The 18,822-nt window shown below is 46.3% G+C and overlaps 1 protein-coding gene across 2 annotated transcripts; it reads right to left on the bottom strand.

Annotated features, from left to right (window-relative positions):
• On the bottom strand, positions 1-4,496 carry tor1 (torsin family 1). 2 transcript variants are annotated; one of them, XM_062477478.1, is made up of 5 exons: positions 4,173-4,496; positions 2,238-2,503; positions 1,943-2,118; positions 1,658-1,785; positions 1-1,498 (listed from the first exon to the last, which is right to left on the bottom strand). In XM_062477478.1, exons 1-5 carry the CDS (start codon positions 4,372-4,374, stop codon positions 1,254-1,256), a joined length of 1,017 nt encoding a protein of 338 aa, XP_062333462.1. In that variant the 5' UTR covers positions 4,375-4,496; the 3' UTR covers positions 1-1,253. The 2 variants fall into 2 exon arrangements, with proteins under 2 accessions (XP_062333462.1, XP_062333463.1); XM_062477479.1 differs by lacking the exon at positions 4,173-4,496 and adding an exon at positions 2,784-3,187.
• Between the last annotated feature and the right edge of the window lie 14,326 nt (positions 4,497-18,822).

Consider the following 18,822-nt stretch of genomic DNA (forward strand, 5'->3'; position numbering starts at 1 on the left):
AAAAATCACTAGGCTTTATTTGGGTTTCCGATTAAAGCAAATTACGACCAGACATAAAGAACAGTAGTGGAGAAGCTCTCACTTGGGTATATTGGCAATCGAGTCTTTGTGGATTGGCATCTAACAGATTAACTTAAAAACAATAATGGCTCGGAAGATACAGAAGGTGACAGAATACACATTCCATACATAAGCCCCCAAAACAGTAGCTGGCCTTACATGATAAATCTGCAGTGCGTTGACAAGTCCAATCTCTCAGTTTTGACAGCAAGCACTTACAAGGTCCGAGTTTCAATGCTACCTGGTTTAAGCGAAAACAGGAATCTGACTTTCTTTGGGTACATGCAAACTTTACAGTAGCATTGATAAAAAAAATCCCCTCCATCATCCATAATAGCCATGTTGATATCCATTAAATATAACCCAAAACAAACTTGTCAACTTCATACAAAAATCGAATGCAAGAGGCCTTTGATGAAAGTGCATGATACTAATGTTTGGGTCATTAACTGTAACTGCATGTATATGCATGTACAATACACTGCATGTCAGGCACAGTAAACACAGATATAATCTTAAATAAACAGTGTCTTGACTTGAAGTGTACATCACCTGCTGAATTAACAGACGAGAACCAAAATGAAATAATTTGATCAAGAGGATGCTGGTGTAATGCTTTACGATTTCTGTCAAAAATATAGGCACACCTGAGGAGCAAGGCAGATATTTCCATGTCGGAATAAAAGGTACACAAAGTATTATCAACCAGCAAAATACAAATAGGTTTTTGAGTGCACCAAAATTGCACAATTTGTGAGTGCTTTTTCCAATGACAATTCATTTACCCCATTTATTTTAAAAACATGACTAGACTTCATTTATCGCTCATGAGAGTGACATAACCCCCTCTAAAATAGGAAATTGTATTCAAGATTCAAACGTAGATAAAAGCAGGGATCCATAGGCACCTTGATTGCTTCCAAGGATAGTCTTTCCCTTCTGGTATTGCTACTTTTCTCCCTAATTCAAGTAACTCGTTGAATTAGCTGCATGGAGATGTAGCATCATCAAAAGTCACCTGTCGATGTCCTCCACATGAGAATAAGGAAGCTGGTAAATATAAGGGAAACAACCCTCTCTCAATTAGAGTTCAGTTACTGACCTAATCACTCGGATCGACAGACTTTTCCAGAAGAAAGTGCAAACAGAAGGCAATAGTAAGGTTCTCTTCGACGACTGGAGGCTCTTGACGTTTATGTGTAGTAGTCCAGCTTGTGCCCAATGGTCTTGCAGCCTTTGACAGAGAAGACCCTCTCAGTCTTAGGAAAGTAGACAAGGTCACTCGCCACCTTGTCCGCGATATTGGGGTCGGGCTTCAGTCCCTTGCTGAGCATCTCTGCCTTGGCACACATGACCACATGTCTGTACTCCAGAGGCAGGAAGGGAACAAAGTAGTCCACCAGATTCTTGTCTATCAGACTGGTGTGCCATAAGCCACCTAGAGAAACCAAGAGAAAGATAAATAGTAAGATAGTAAGAACCAGCACAGTATAAACAGATGACATTCTAGGAAAAATCAAGGTTTTAAGGCTTAACCCCATTCTACTCCTTTTGCTGCTCGTGGAGTTTGGATGGCAGAGATAGGACATAAGCTTACTTTTCTTGTTATTGAACACGGAAAGAGAGAGAGCCATCTCCAGGTCCTTCAGCTCAATCTCCTCTCGGTTAGCACCAGCCTTCCAGAATTCCAGGGCCCTCTCTGTGATATGCTCTCCACCAGCATTGCTGTTCGTTAAAAACACACACAAACACAATGTTTTTGCAATATAAATCTCTGCAAACCCCTGTTGACCTACACTGAAACAAAAGCTTTAGAAGTGTGCATGTCATTTGTTCAAGTGTTTTCTTGTTACAACCTGGAAACTGTTGGTGCGTGTCCCACCTGAGGAAGATGAAGATGGCTTGACGGTATGAAACACCATCCAGTTTTTCGTAGTAGTCCAGGTATGGCTTGATACTGTCAATAAGACCGGGCTGCATCTTATCCATCTCATCAAAGATGAACAAGGATCGTGGGCAGTTGGTAACATTACCCTTGATCCACTGCTGCAACTGGGACTGAGTAAGTAACACAAAACATCGTTTTTCTTGGTGGTGTAAACAAAGTAAAGGACTACATATTTCCTGATTCCCCAAAAGGCATAGGGTTAGCTTCATATGAAGGATGGTCTGGGTACCTTGTATATCTCAAGCCGACTTGGATGAGGGAAGTGAAGCTCGGATGTGAAGATGTGGACAAAGCCACTTCTCATTCCTTCTCTGTAGATGTTCTCAGCTATTAGATGGCTGACGAAGTTCTTCCCTGTGCCAGTCCACCCATGGAGAGATAGGACCAAGGGCTTCTTTGGGTTCTTATTGTTCATGAAACCTGTTACAGCTTTCAATATGACTTTGGAAGCTATATGCTGACCGAACATTTTTCTCTGCAGGTCTACTTCCAATCCTAAAAGAGAAGAAGTGTATTAGTGGCCTCGTCAGTCTGATTTACCCTCGCAATAATAGGAGATACAACAGTCAAACAGACAAATTCACAACAAATCTTGCTAGTGGGGTAGACATTTAAATAAAGTAGGTGTACGTACACCTAGCTAAAGACGCAATGCTAGCTTAGTTCGAGCAGCCACCCCAAGCAGTACAGTCGGCTACACAGTAGCCATTATGCCATGGTAGCTAAAGGGGCAAACTAATTGTTTATTAATGGTCATCAATACATTTAATCCGACCTGTTGAATTGAATTCCATCCATTTTGGGTTACAACTTTCCCGACTACCCCACCACACTGCAACGCCACCTACAAGAATATCAATTATAAAAGGTTCGACAGCATGAAACGCTACACATGCGATCATCACATATCGCAATAGCGTTTTGCAAGGTACTCTCATTTTTCTAAATTAGACAATTTAGCCTATTAGCAAACTATATGAGGTGTCAGATGTTCGCAGAGGAGGACCGAAAGCTACGGTTGCTAATGTTCCATAGCCAGATACCCACTCGTAAGTAAGCAAAGGGCTATATCCTGTTACGTTAGACGTGACTTTGCGACAGTCATTGTTGCGAAGTAAACGTTCATTCAACGAGCCAACTTCATTCAGTACACACAAAATAGGACTATATAGCGGTTATAGACTATCAGAAATTACTTTTATTAACCCAGGTCCACAAATACTGTATCACTATGCACTACATGCATAGTGAACCACTTCAGTGATAATTTGCAATTTGCAATTAAAGCTTAAAGTTATCGTTTCCAGATTTAAAAAAAATGTTATAGGGCCTACTGGTTGGTATCTTCACATCATGACAGTAATCAATTATTTAAGTGGTCTAAATTTGAAAATATATCTTCTGTGGAAGTGACAGGACTAAAAAATGATTGACTAATCATTGCATTTGGCCCGAATGTAATGATAGGATGTTCTTCCTGTCTGTCAATCTATTTGCACACCGCCGGGCAACTTGTTCGCGCAGCCATTAGCGCGGGATGCTTGTTGCTGTGCTGAGCAAACTTGCGTGACAATGGAGGGCGAACCACAGCAACTTTGTGTTCCTCCTGAACCACAAGTAAAAGCTAAGACTAAAATACATCAACAAATAAAAAACGTCTCGATCAACAGGGGTCTAAAAACAGAATCAACATAGGTGTTGCTTTTCCATGCTTTAGGCAACTACAGGAGTTGGTGGACATGAAAACCCATGTCATGGTTGCTGTTTTTCTTTTGGACAGGTATTTACTTTTTAAAATGTGTTTTCTTCTTCTTATATTCTGTTAATGGAATTAAGTAGCTCATGTAGCTTGTGGACATTAGTGTATGTGTGATGTGGAGGCGTGGCTTTGGAGACACCTCTGAAGCAAGGGAGGGGCTCTACGCTTTCAAAGCTAGCTTGCTAACTGCTAGCCTCTCTGGATTACACATAATAGCTTTAATGCTGACTGCTTCGCGTGCTTCTTTTTTCACAGCTGACCTTCACTGTGACAGCCACAGGTGGGCTGGGCAAAGAAGTAGTCAAGGACTAGACGAATGCGAAAAGTAGGCATCACATTTTGGTGCTATGAGAATACGTAGCGGACGATGCCCCTGATACCATGCTCGCTTTACCTACACCCTACCTGATCTGTTCAAGGCGATCCAATCTGGTCGGCAACCTTCGTGGAATAAGTAGAAAATACTTTTGTAGTTTGCTAGGATGCCAGTGAGCGTGGCAGCCATGCCAACCGCTATGCTGGTACTGATAGGATCAATCGCTGAAATCAATGTGAAATTCAGCAGCGTCCACAGCAGAAACAACCATGACCCCCTTTTTGGCTTCATCTTGCAATCAATGTCACCAGGTGTCCGGATAGTTGAGATTTACAGTATTATCCTGAAATTCACTTCTCGGTGGCACTGACATTAGCAGACTGCTCAAAGGTTGATGTCCAATTTCAGCAGGCTGAACCTAGTCTCATTTCCTGTTGATTTCTGACAAAACCTTTCAAAATAAAAGCCCAGAAAACAAAAAGTAATTTGAAATGATTTGAATATGAAAAGTAGCTAAACGTTTATCGTCAACATTGGTACGACAGTCAGTGTACTATTTCCTGGTAAACGGGAGGGGAAATTGATTCTGGAAGGTGAGCGAAATTTGAATATGTAATAACATTGCGACGTATCATCGATATTGGAATGAAAGGCATTGTTTTTCATTTAGCAGACGGTTTTCTCCAAAGCGACAGAAAAATTGTGCATATAGTAGGCATACAGCAGATAATCAAGGGTTGTAAGTGCATACTTCTAAACATATTAGGATCAAGGAAATCTGCTGTTCTGTGTAATGCAGTGGAGGTTCTATCATCATCTGGGGAGGCAAGCTGATGGGGGCAATTGTGCTGTTAGAGGGGTCAGTTAAATTAAACGTATAGTTTTCTTCACTGCATTGCAGACATTATCAGGCAAAAGACCATGTTCATAGTTATTACACAGTTCATTTGCGTTTCCCTCACTTGTTCACAGTATCGACTGTATTCTACGGTTTTGTGGTTTCTTGCAAAAATCATTAATCTAATAATGATTTCAGTCTCTAGATTTAGGGGGGCCACAAGGGGGTCCAAGCTTGTTGTCACAGGGGCACTTCCAACCCCCAGAATCAACCCTGCTGTACATAGTGGTCAAAAGAGCTACTCAATATTCAGTTCAATTCACATTGACAATGTGACATTGCAAGAGGGAAGAGAGCGGAATATTGACAGGGTGCAGTTTCTCTGGCTTACAGTCATGTAGCTGTGTGTTGGCCAGGTCATACAAGAACTATCAAATATTTCAATAAGTACCATTAGAGGGCACTATAGTATCACTTTGCAGTTATAAGAGAGGTTTACACAATTGTGTCGTTAGGTGTGCTATGCCGCAAGCAGTGTGGATAACTCTGCCAGACCTAGGTAGTGTTACTGATGTGCTGCAAGGAAACATTGTCCCATGACTTACCACATGTAGTCGGAAGTGGTTGGATGGTGATGCAATGCTGCAGTAATATGCTGGTACGGGGCTTTCAACAAAATAGTTATTGTGTGTCTTGCTTTACCACGAATGTTGCACAACTGAGATGTTACAGCGTTATAACACACAGACACACACACACACAGACACACACATACAGACACACACAGACATGCGCACACACACAAAGAGGAGAAGCCCCCCCCCCCCACAGAACAGAACAGAATAAAAGAGAAGAACCGGTGGGCACGAGGGTCACATCAGTGGATCAGCCCATCTCAATGGGAGGGACGTTTCTTTTCATGTCAGGCTACCTTCAGAACAGTAGAATCTTATGGATAGCCCTTCTTGAAGCCAGTCTGCACTCTGTCGGGAAGCCCTTTGGAAAAAGGGACTTCCTGGTGAATGATGAATAAAACAACGGGATTAATAAATCACTGTAAATCGTATTATTCTTATTGAACTATCATGGGGAGGGGGGGGGGGCATGTTGAGTCTGGTTACAGTCTGGCTTGGGAGCACCCATTTTTCATCTAATCATTCTATAATGCTAAAAACAGATTCTTTCTGAAGAATGGCTTGCAGTCAACCATGCTGTGGAGTAACAATTGGTGGGTTCAGCATTTTTCTCTTGTTCACATATTGGAAGCCTTGCCCTGACTTAAGAAATTATCCTTGTTTGGCATAGCATCAACACATAACTCACACGACTGCTTTATCCTTCCAAATGTATCTTTCATCTGGACTGTAAAGCTAAGGGGTTCAAGAAGACTGATCATGTGCTGATGTTAAGTGTCCGTGAGGCATTAGCCATCCAGCTCCACAGTCAGAGCTCATGCCAGGCCAAGCAAAATACTCTCCTCTCACCTTCCTCTCCTCCTCTCTCCTGCCCTCCCTCTATGATCTGGACCGTAGCACAAACAACCTCCTCCCCGAGTCTCCAGCTCTTTGTGTCACCCCTGCTCCGCGGAGGAGCTCAGGGCTCACCAGCTTTCAACCAATGATGGGTTATTGAGACAGGTTGTCTGATCCTGTTGGACTTACGTTTGGTGGTTTGAAACAATGAAAAAAAGGCGCTCATTGAGACATGTCATGTTATGACCGAGGAGAAAGCGCTGTGCGGTTAGGTAGGTCAGTGTGTGTGTGTGTGTGTGTGAGAGAGCGCAAGAGAGAGAGAGTTTAGGACCGTATCTGATCTATGCACCACTGACCTGTGCTTTTCAACCTGTGTTTTTTTTGCATTGTGGTTCAAGGAACAATTGTTGTTTGGTGGTTTTAACATAAGATTATGGCCTTGTGGGTCCTTTAAAGCCAGTGTGGTCAAATGGCTATCCGGTTGCTTTCTATTATTATAAGGGCATGAACTAAATTCCCTTGATCTCTGAGCTCTTATGATTGACTTTTTTTATTTTAAGTGTGGTTTGGCTTTTATAGAAACCAAATGTCTCCGTAAGGTAAGTAAAGGCATGTTTTCCAAAAGTTAGGAACAGGGAAGGAATGCTGGTGTGTGTGTGTGTGGGGGCTGTATCTAAGTGCACGCTCGTAGGTGTGTGCGCATGGTGCATAAATAACACGTGACATCGTGATAGACCCCCCTCGGTGGCCGTGGGACCCCTGCCCCCCTGGCACTGTCCCTGGCTCAGGACCAGAGGTGTAAATCCCCCCTCTTCCGCCCCCGTCTGTCAGCCAAAGGTCTACTGTGTTTTCGTGGGAGTGGGGGGAGGGAGTTGGAAAAGAGGTGAAGAAGAATAACAGAAGAGAGAGAGAAAGAGAGGGATTGGAAGGCTAGGGAGAAGAAAGGATGGGATGAAGAACGAAGGCAGGATGGTGAGGGGGGTGTTAAGGTTACCTACCCCCCCCCCCCTCCCCCTCCGGCTGCTGACGAAGCCCAGATCCTCTTGGACATAAAGATAAAGATGAACGAGAGAGATAAGGGAAGAAAACAAAGAATAGGGGAAAAGAAAAACAGAGGGACTAAAGCAAAAGTCGGGAGAGAAAACAGAGGAGCACATCCCAACATGCGCTCCTCTCTCTACACTCTGATTGTTCACAACAGACACCAGCACTTCTCTTCCTTCGCTGTTTCTCTGTCGGAGAGAAGGAAGTTTAAGTTTAGTCTATCACCAACGACTTTTTGTTGTTGTTGCATCCCAGTGTTTTTGTTGCTGTGTTTTTGTTTGCCAAGAAAAGGGATTGTTTAGTCATAACTATCAGTATTAAACCCACTGACCCAAGGTTGACTCTAGTTTGATAAGAATTATGTTTTATTTCTGAGGAAAGTCAAACATTTTCTGTTTTACAGTTGACAACTTTTAAACTTGATCCAAAGAACAGCAACACAGTTTAGTTTTGTTGTTCCTTTTAACAACTCCTGGAGTCAGATGGCTGAGTGGTGAGGGAGTCGGGCTAGTAATCTGAAGGTTGCCAGTTCGATTTTCAGCCGTGCCAAATAACGTTGTGTCCTTGGGCAAGGCACTTCACCCTACTTGCTTCGGGGGGAATGTCCCTGTACTTACTGTAAGTCGCTCTGGATAAGAGCGTCTGCTAAATGACTCAATGTAAATGTAAACTCCTGGCCAGCATGGTAATACTTACATCTCTTTTGTAAGTCTTTCTCTCTATTTATCTAATGCTTCTCACCAAGGGAGAGGAGAACAGGGAAGTGTGTAGGAATGCATTTGTGTGAGTGTGCCAGTGAGTGTGCTAATGTTTGCATGACAGTTTGTAGATGTTTGGTCATCTTATACTTGACAGAGGTTAGGCAGGGTCAAATGTGAGCATGGATTACGATGGAACATCTGGTCTAATCCCAGCATACAGACCACTCTTCCCGTACCAACCCAATTAAGACTAATCTGGGAATCGATGTCTCCAGACGACGTCAACGTATCAAACACCAACACCAGAGAAAACCCGACACGAACAGCATTCGGATACACACGCCATTGCTGTATCTGTAGCTACACCTGTGGCCTTATCGGTTGAAGGCGGCAGTCTACACAACAGGTCTTTTTCAGTCTCTCTCTCCACCCCACCCCCCCCTCATGTCTCTTTCTCAAACACACTCTCCCTCCCCCCCCCCTCCCTCATGTCTCTTTCTCAAACACACTCTCCCTCCCCCCCCCCTCCCTCATGTCTCTTTCTCAAACACACTCTCCCACCCCCCCCCCCCCCCTCATGTCTCTTTCTCAAACACACTCTCCCTCCCCCCCCCCCCTCCCTCATGTCTCTTTCTCAAACACACTCTCCCTCCCCCCCCCTCCCTCATGTCTCTTTCTCAAACACACTCTCCCCCCCCCCCCTCATGTCTCTTTCTCAAACACACTCTCTTTCCATTTCTATCTCCCTCCCCCCCTCAGTAACAGTATCAGTCTGTGTGACAGGCCTGGGCATCCTCTCAAAGCTCACCAGAGCAGGGAGTGGGAGGAGTGGGGGTGGGGGGAGGGGGGGGGGGGGTCGTTGCTGTGCCTTCGGCTGTAGACGTCGGGGCTGAATGTGCGGTGCGTTTGCCAGGTTCGCAGAAGAAACCCATGAGTTACCGGACGTTGTCGTCCGGTAACTCGTGCAAAATTGAGCTCTGATAACAGATGCTGATATGCTACAACACGCACACACAGGTAGGAGGGGGTTCCATGGCGAGGAGCAGATGTTGGACTAAAAAGTCATCCGACCAATAGAAGGGCAACTCTTGGTCTTGGCTGAAACTTGAGTTGTGATCCGACAAGTGGTTCTGTAGTAAAGAAGGGGTGGAGGGAGGGAGGAAGAGGAGGGAGGGATGAAGGAAGAGGAGAGGGAGGAAGAGGAGAGGAGGCGGGGAGGGGATCACTGTCAAAGAAAGAAGGACGGAGGTCACTGGGGATCAAAAGAACAAGGCCCACCCCCCTCCTCTCCCTCCATCCTCTTTTAAATCTCCCTCCATCTCTCTCCGGCAGTGGAGCCCGGCGACCCTGGAGGAGCCCTGAGCAGGTCACGTGAGGTCAGAGCGGGTCGAGGACGGGGAGGGAGACTTTTGGGAGGCCCCTCCAGGGCTTATTCAGAGACAGGTGACGGGTCAGTTACTAAGCTCACTATAAACACAGACCACCGTCTCCCTCCCCATCTGAACCCCGACTCTCCTTCACCCCCCCCCCCCCCACCACCCCTGAGTCAGCTACGTCCTAAAGAACATTCATGTTAAGTCAAGGATGAGATGACGGTGTGAGAGGAGTAGATCAATCGGGAGGAAAAAGCTAAGCTTCCCTCACTCGATCGAAACAGTCAATCCCTACTGCTTGATACCGCTCATCTCTCTCTCTCTCTCCCTACCGTTGATTTCTCTATCGCCCACCCCCCCCTTCTCTTTCTCTCTCCTCTCTCTACCGCTCCTTTGACGTAAGGATGAGGCATGTTCACATGTCCGTTACATTTGAGTTACTGTCCTGCGCTACTCATTCACAACAGCAGAAGGAGATCAGCGCTTTTTCGAGCCCAAAATTGGATTTAGAACAAACATTATGGACATGATAAAATGGATCAAAGATAACAAATGATAGATAACAAACTTTACATCAATCGAAATGTGTTGTTTTCCTTTTTATCTACAGAGCACACATCGATTATTTTAAGAGTAAAATTGAGGATAAAAGACAATACACAAACCACACATTGTCAGACACGTAGGCCATAGACGGAGCTTTCTAACTGTCTGTCTTCAAAAGATTTGAATCAAGTCCGATTTTACTTCTTTCAGACGAAATCTCATGTCATCTTTCTAGATTTCCCCGGAGAACACATCAACTCAGACAGGAATGTAAGGGGGACGAGCTGCAGGGCCAAGAAGTCACTCACCCTAAAGTGGTATCTATATCGCTCTCTGAGCGCCCTCATTCTATTTGATATGAAGTCTCTTTTGATCTCGGAGACTCTTGTTTCTCCCTAAATTAAATATGCCAACCCACCCCTCCATCTTAGTCCTTACAAGCTCACGCTAGAGTTGTGCACACGTACACACAGACACACACACACACACACCATATGCCATGACAGAGATGCATGGCTTCTAATGGGGCTGTTTGTCCGAGCAGGCGGGTTCCTCTCAGCTGGACAAAGCTCCTTGATCTCTGAAGGTCGTGTCTTCCACCAAGACCTCCTCTGACTGACTGACTGATTTGAGAAAACACAAGGCATATAATACCATGTAATTCTCATTGCAAGCCCAACAACCATTACAACCCATTTAACTATACCTGGAACTGTTTTTCTGAGTGGATCAAGAGCCAGGGGGACCCAGGGGGATGAAGGGGTCCTGCAGCGTGGCCCAGTAGAACTAATGACCTCTTCAAACAGGCCAGGACACGGCTCCCAGAGGAAGGAACCAACTATTCGCCACAGATAACCTGCAACACCTGTCTCTGAACTCTCTCTACTGTGCGAGGGCTGCTTCCGCTGGGATAAACCACTGGTAGAGCCTCGAAACCAAACCCATGTGTGTGTTTGACTTTGTGTGTGTGTAAGCGAGTTCTCTAGTTGTGTCAACTACCATAGATAGCAGGCAGGCACTGAGAGAAGATGAAATAGCATCCTATTGTTCTCCAGTTTGTCTTCTCTACATGGACCCCTGGCAGAAGATTCCGGCACAGATGGTCCTCTGCTCGTACACACCACCTGGCTCCCCATTTGACTCGCTGCTAGCGCAATCGAAATACGGGCGTCCCAGCATGCAACAGTATGGAGACAGAATGTGGGCAGGGTCAACAAGCTGACAGAACTTACATGGGGAGTGAAAGGAAATGACCTCATCCAAAAAGCGAGAATGAGGGAGCAGGAGAAGAAGAATATTCAGAAAGAATGCAAGGAGATACAATGAGACAGAGAGACAGAGAGAAAGGGACAAGGACGTCACTACCCCAAACCTCTCCATTGTGTCACCAGTAGTCTCTCCTCGCATGTAAACGCCCCTCTTTCACTCATCTCTTTTTTTAGAACCAGACCAGGACATGACTTCACACCCAACATCCTCTTTCTCACCAGGATGAGCGGTGAGTAGGGAGAAGGGTCTGGCTGGCCCCCCGAGGTCGGGGTCAGGGACCAGGAAGGCCTCACGCAGGCATAGAATCCGACAGGACAGACCCCTGGGGTAGGTGGAGACTAGGGTGGTGGTTTGGTGGTTCTTAACCGTCATTGTTCATTGCAGCTGAGAATCACAGAGTTCTGATGAATCATGGTTTTATCTGTTTCAGTGACTTGGGGAGGATGTTCATTGGTCGGAACACAAACAAGTTTGGGAGTGACTTCCATGTGATGAGCTCATACTAGATGCAGTGCCTCAGCTGCCTAGAGCCCAGGATCCCGGGTGTTGTGGTGGCTGTTATGGAGCAGTGTTTAGTGTCCTGCAGAGACCACAGGAGAAGCAGCGAGGGAGGTGTGGGCCCTGACACCCATAAAGCAGCATGAGGGACTCATCATGTTCAGCCTGGCCTAAGGCCAACGCCATCCTTATGTATTAAAAGCAACTCATATTCATCACAGGCACCTGTGTAACATCCCAGCTCTGGTTACAGGCGGACCTCATAGCAGAGGGTCGGAACACACACGCAGAAATACACACATGCACATGCATACACATTAAAAGCACACACACATACGCACTGTGTTCTGTAACCAATACCAGGGTAAGAGTGAATAGGAATTGTAAAGGGTGAAGACGGAGAGGCAAAAAGAGAGAAAGAGAAAGAGAGAGAGAGAGAGAGAGAGAGAGAGAGAGAGAGAGGGGGGGGGGGGCAAACGGGAAGCAGGCCAATGAATTGGACCAATTTCAGGGTCCATTTGATGGTAGCGGTTACTTTTATGAAAATAAACGTGTAAGAACCCTCACTTTTTTCATCTGACTGTATTAGAGTAATGGTAATAAAACCAGTGTTTCTAGATGAAAATAAATGACCTCTCAATCAACGGGTTGAGAGGTCAGGCCGCATAGAAACACAAGAGCCAGAGTAAGTTTGTTACACCAGCAGTCTGTCAAGCGAACAGAGTTGAATAATGACGTTGTTATAAATAATACAGGGGAAATGTGAGAAATTTGCGCTTTCACCTTTTGGCCGTCACCTAAAAAAAGCAGAAGGAAATGTAGAGGATGTGAAACAGATGAGTTTGAATGTATCGTTTTTATGGCCGTTAGGAGCTAGCGGTTTAAACTGGGTTGGTTCATCTGTGCCGGTGTGAAGCGCCATGCTGACTCAATCACATCACTGTGACCTTCCAACCTTCATGTAGACCGTCTGGCCCAGGGCAACAGGTGACACAAACAAAGGATGTTTTTTTTTTAGTAGAAAGTACACACACGCGTTCTGACACAATGGTGTCACAACATTCAAGGTGACTTCCCTTTCAGCTTGTGTTTGCGCGTGCGTGTGTATCACTCAGGTCTAAAACATATGTAAACACTAAGAGAATAGACAACAGGCGCCTCAAACAACTCGCGCGTGTGGACAAAGCAGCATGGACTGAGTGACTAAGTAACGAGAGAGATAGAGAGTGACGAAAAGAGACAGAAAGACGGCAGTGTTGAATTGAGGTGATCTGCAATCATGGCTCCACCATCTGGGGGGACACATGCTGTGCCGGGGCCTGGGAACTACCTGCCGCTGAGAGAGAAAAGGAAGGACGAAGACATCAATAAATGAGCAAAAATCGAGGGAGGGGGAGAGAAACAAACAAACAGGGGTCTAGTCTTACATCCACCTGCTCAGAAGCCTGTTCTGGTAGGCTAATAACAAGCTGACTGTGTTGAGACATGACCATAGACCCTCCTGGTAGACTGCTGACTGTGCTGAGACTGCACCATATACCCTGGACACATAGGGCTTACTTACAAGACAGGGAACCTTCCACATTATTAAGGGGGGTGACCAGAAAGGCCATTAGACTATGCATATACTGTGTATATTGAAAAAAAAAAACGTATTATTTGTATATTTATTTTTCATGAGCCTGTGAGTTGACAGATGAACCACGAAATGTCTTCAGATTCAAATTTAAGAACATTCTTCCTATAGGACAACCCAATAACTCCTTTGAAGAACTTTCTTCCTGAGACAGAAAGCACCTACGTGTTACCTCTGACCCTGACCAAAACAAAGCATCACATGCATTACTGTAAAGAGTTTGAGTTGAAGAGAAGAACTAGGATGATTTCGTCATTCAGTCAAGTGCCTTTTTCACAGAGACGTTAGGTGAGGTTGTGTAAGAAATTGCGATTTCCGGTGTGCTTACATTATTCACTAATCAATAGAACTTGTCATTGGATACTAGTTAGTATGTTCTCATGTAAGCTTGCTATTAATAAGAGAAGTTTGTGTCTATGTTCCAGGGTTAATAGATGTTCGTGATCAGGAGAAAGTACTGGGTAAACGTCCTTTGTCATGACTACAAGGAGGGCGCGAACTATGATCTCTCTAGTCTGAGTGGTCATGTGTTGGGAGCTGTGAATCTCTTCCTCTGAGACTGTTGTAACGTCATTACTGCCTGACTGTCACTATCTATGTTTACATTCCTGTGCCCTATAAAAGATGGTCCTCCGGCTTTCAGAGCTGAGAGAGACATGATTGAGACCTAAGCCTGGTGTTGTGTTGTCATTTATTGTCTGAGGTCTGGTTTTCTCTCCCAATCTGCAGATTGATAAATACGTATTAAAATCCAGAACTCAACTGAACTTAGTCACTCCGTTTATGAAGAGACGGACAAAACACTTTCTTCATCAAGGTCACTGACATGCACCATAGTACAAGGTGATTACCGCGAGCAGGAAACTCATTCAAGGGCCCCCAGATATATATACACACACTTGTGTGTAGGAATGCAAGATAAGTAATGGACCTAAAACTGGACAACCCTTTGAATAGCAGGGGTCAAACACACGCACAAATTGTCCAAGATGTGAAGTGGAAGGGGTGTAGGAACCTGGCCAAAGACAGTGATAAGGCTTGTTAGGGGGGGCTGGTCATCACTGATCAAACAGTTTATCGGTTTATGTGTGTGTGTATGTCTACCTATTATCTCCTATACACTCTCCATTCCTCTCATGCTACACCGATAACCTTCCGCTAAAAGAGGATACACGCGCGTGCGCGCGCACACACACACACACACAGCTCCCTCTGCCCCACTGTGCAACCCCAGGGAGCTCCGCAGGAGAACAGAGGGGGTAACATGACACAGACAGCTGGGGCATGGCTGCCCTGGAAGGAGAAGAAGGGGGCCGATCTCCTGTGCCCCCACACCCAGCCCAGGGCCCGCCTGCCTGGGCTTAGCTCTGTCCCTGGGAGCCTCTCCTCTCCACATGGGACCTGGTCCACTTCCCAGCATGATGAATGCCTGCCCACCGACTGACAGGCTCTCAAGGAAGACGGATAGGTCTGTTGAGACTTGTTAAAAGGGGGACCCCACTGCACTCCTCTGGGCAGAAGCAGATGGGGGGGGGGGAACAGGGAGGACAGGAGGGAGCAGGGGGGGGGGTGGGGGGGAGTGCCGGGGTCAGTGACCCCCCACATTAGCAGTCTTTAAATCTTACCCCCAGTCAGGGAACAGAACATACTCTCACATGGACACTGCTGACCGGGCTATCGGAGTATCGCAGTCACTCCTTTGTGGGGGGCTTCAGTTTACGCATAGGAAGAGGAACAAGACAAAAGGAGAGACAGAGACACGGATGGAGAGAGGGAGAAAGAATGTAAGGGGGAAAAAGAAACAAAAAAACTAAAAGCAAAAGGGGACGAAAACCAACGAGAGTGAAGAGAGGTTTTTCTAAAAGAGTGATGTGCCAGCACTTCTGAGTTCCTGAGAGAGAGAGAGAGAGAGAGAGAGAGAGAGAGAGAGAGAGAGAGAGAGAGAGAGAGAGAGAGAGAGAGAGAGAGAGAGAGAGAGAGAGAGAGAGAGAGAGAGAGAGAGAGACAGAAATACGTTTGGTGTGGTGGACTGGGGACGTGTGTTCCTGGGTATCTTATAAACAGGCCTGCGAGGCCCTACAGATGGTCCCAATAAGGGGATGGGGAGCAGGTGGAGAAATAGACGACATGGCTGCTAAATATTGGAGAGAGAGAGAGAGAGAGAGAGAGAGGAGAGAGAGAGAGAGAGAGAGAGAGAGAGAGAGAGAGAGGGACAGAGAGTCTGAGGAAGCAAGTGAGAGAGAGGGAGCAAGAGTGAAAGAACGGCGGAGAGAGAGCAGAATCACAGGGCTTGTTTTGCATCCCTGAACGCAACCCAAGTCAGGCCCAGGGTGGTCGGGGAAGAAGGACTTTGTTTTACTTAAGACGGTTTGAAAAATAAACTGAAGGCTGTTGATACGGCCGAAGTGTTCATTCTCCATCTCCTGCAGTCTGCACAGGGTGTCCCTGCTTTGCTTCCTAATCTCTATCTCTCTTTCTCTCTCTCTGCCTCAGGGCGACATGCTTCTTTGTCCTGTAGCTATTATATCCCCCCTGTAGAACCTCAAATCTAACTGGGCACTGGGTTCTCTCTCCTTCGTCGTCTTCCACACCTCTCTACGTCCCTGGGTTCCCCCTCCCTTCCCCCCAGCTGTCCCCCTGCTCGCCTATCCTTCCAATCCACCCTGGCTCTATTTCTCTGACCTGCTATTTCCTGTCATTCATTTCTCTTTCACCTCTACTTTCCCCCATGCCCCTGTATCCATCCCTCCACAGGTATTCCTCACTTATTTTGGTCTCTCCTTCTAGCATGTGTTCTGTTTTGTTGGGTTTTTTTGCGCCCCCCCAAAATTGTTGCATGCGAAGGGTCTGCTCTCGAGTCCCAGCGCCGCGGAAGACTGAACGAGTCTTCCTGCCAACCCCCACCTCCGCCTCCCTCCCCAAGGACCTCCAGCCCTTTTTCCCCCACCACCCCACTGCTAATGTAGCGACTAACCCCTTTATCGCCACATAAACGGCCTGTTACGTGACAACGTCCTTTGTGTAGATCGAAGCTGTGTGTTCACGTCGCTGGGGTGGAACTGGCTGCTCTGCCTCATCCAAGCCGAACGCGCTGGCCATCACCTCGCTCCAGGCCTGGACAATCTCAAGCCCTCGGACTCTCGCGTTATTTTAGTACGGGCCTTTTTTTCCATATCTGCTGGTGTTTGAAGAGGTGGATTTGCATATGTCATGAGTGTCGCTTTCAGATGATGGAACGCTTCACACGTTTCGCGAACTTGATCAATGAAACAGCGGAATGGAACGTTTAACAAGATGATAGGTCTTTCTGGAACCCGCAGAACTGAAACCGCCTCATTCGGTCTCCTAGACAGTCAGACTTCGTAAAAACACCCTTACCGTTGCCAAGCTGCACTCCCTACGGCAACATGCAATGGGATCAAGGGTCAGGGTTCACAGCAGGTTGTGATTGGAATCAAACAGGAAGTTAACCTGGACACATGTAGCCCATGTAGACTTCGCTGATCACCGTTCAAAAGTCTGCACACTTCAATGGAGAGCCAGGAAACTGGAATTGTTGGGTGCAGACTGGTGCATAATTAGGACCAGTCTGATGGCAGGCAAATTGTGTGCGTGCATGTGTGTCCGCTGTGTGTGTGTGTCTGTGCATGCTTATGTGTGCATGAATGCATGCATGTTTTTGCGGGTTGGGTGGGTGTGGTTAAGTGAAAGAATAAAGTGTGTCTTTTCATTTGGAGGATGACTGGGGGTTAGATGGGGAAACACCATTTAATGGTGTGTGCGGATTCTGGCCTTCGATAAAAAGTGCATTTGGTTGGTGTTAGGGTGGGGTGGGGTAAATTGATTGGATGAAGGTTGTTGGTGAAGGCTACAGGGAACATTCAGTGTGTTTGGTTGCCTGGTGTCAGGGTGGGATGTAGAGTAGTATAGCAAGCTCTGCCTGCAAGACTAAGATAAATGCGAGGAGGGAGACAGGAAGTGAGCTCACAGTACTTCCTGTCTTTGTTTAAACCACTATTTTCGAGGCTTGGAATGTAGATCCTGTTAAGAGGTGAAGGAATTCAAAACAAGTTTATTAACCCCTTTGTCAAGGGCAGTGGGGGTAGGATGGGGATTTGAAAGTGTGTTTGGCGTTTGTGAATGAACTAATGTGTGTGTGTGTGTGTGTGTGTGGTGGGGATGAGAGCCAAGCCCTCCTCATATCCTTTCCCTGCCCTGTTCTTGCATCTCAGGGTATAGTGGAGTGCCAAGCCCCACAGTCCCACAGCACACTAATATAAACACTGACCCTCAACCTCCCTCGCCCCCCTCACCCCCCCCCCCCCCCTCAAGAAAGAGTGTGTGTGTGTGTCTGTATGTATTGTCAATGTGTGTCTATGACATACACACACAATGGTATATTATTCACGTTTTCTCCATCGTGAGTCATGCTCTCCGATCCCATCCCTGACAATGAAACACTTCAACCACATGAAACCAAAGCCCGAGAGAGTTCACCCTGAAGAGAGCAGCGCTGCAAACATTCCCACTGAGCTGACCTACTGAGAACAGAGAGACAGAGTGAAAGACAGACAGCAGACAGACAGACAGACAGACAGGAAGGCAGACAAAGACAGGCAGGCAGGCAGGCAGAGACAGATAGACAGACAGACAGAACCACAGGAAGGCAGACAAACAGAGCAAGAGAGAGAAGCCATTGATGGGATGGGAAGTTAGGCTCCTCTGGGACATCTGGGAGATACCCGTGCCTCACCACTCACTTTCCCAGTAATCTGGAGCCTCACACAACAACAACCTTAATCCAAGACAGGGCTTTCTAGGAAAGCGTTGTCAGCAGCAACAGGATTTGCTGCCTAGGTCCAAGTTTATGTGTACTAGTGCAGCGTCTGTGTGAATGGAATACTTCATAAACTGTTAAATGCTGAAGTTGATGTGCCTAAAGAGAGAGAGTGCATGCGTGTGTTTGTGTGTGCGTGTGTTTGTGTGTGCGTGTGTTTGTGTGAGTGTTTGAGCACTGCCGGATCATGTAGTGTTCTGTACACCTCTTGTGTGTTGTACAAATGTCTGCAAGTGAAATATACTCTTAATATGAACATGCCTGCTTCAGTGTGTGTGTGTGAGTACAAGCATCCTTGTGTGTGTGTTTGTGTGTGTGTGTGTGTGTGTGTATGTGTGCACACGCCACATAACATGCCTCATAGACCCGGTGTTAGTACAGCTCCTTGGTCTGGTTGGAACATTATGATGTCCACACATGCTTTCTCCCCTTGAGTTTACAAGCCCTCTTACATAAACACTAAAACACTGACCAGTGAACAATCGCTTAGCCGACTGTTTGTTTATCTTACCTGGGAGGTGAGCG

The sequence above is a fragment of the Osmerus eperlanus genome, chromosome 14, assembly GCF_963692335.1.
Source record: "Osmerus eperlanus chromosome 14, fOsmEpe2.1, whole genome shotgun sequence".
NCBI lineage: Eukaryota > Metazoa > Chordata > Actinopteri > Osmeriformes > Osmeridae > Osmerus > Osmerus eperlanus.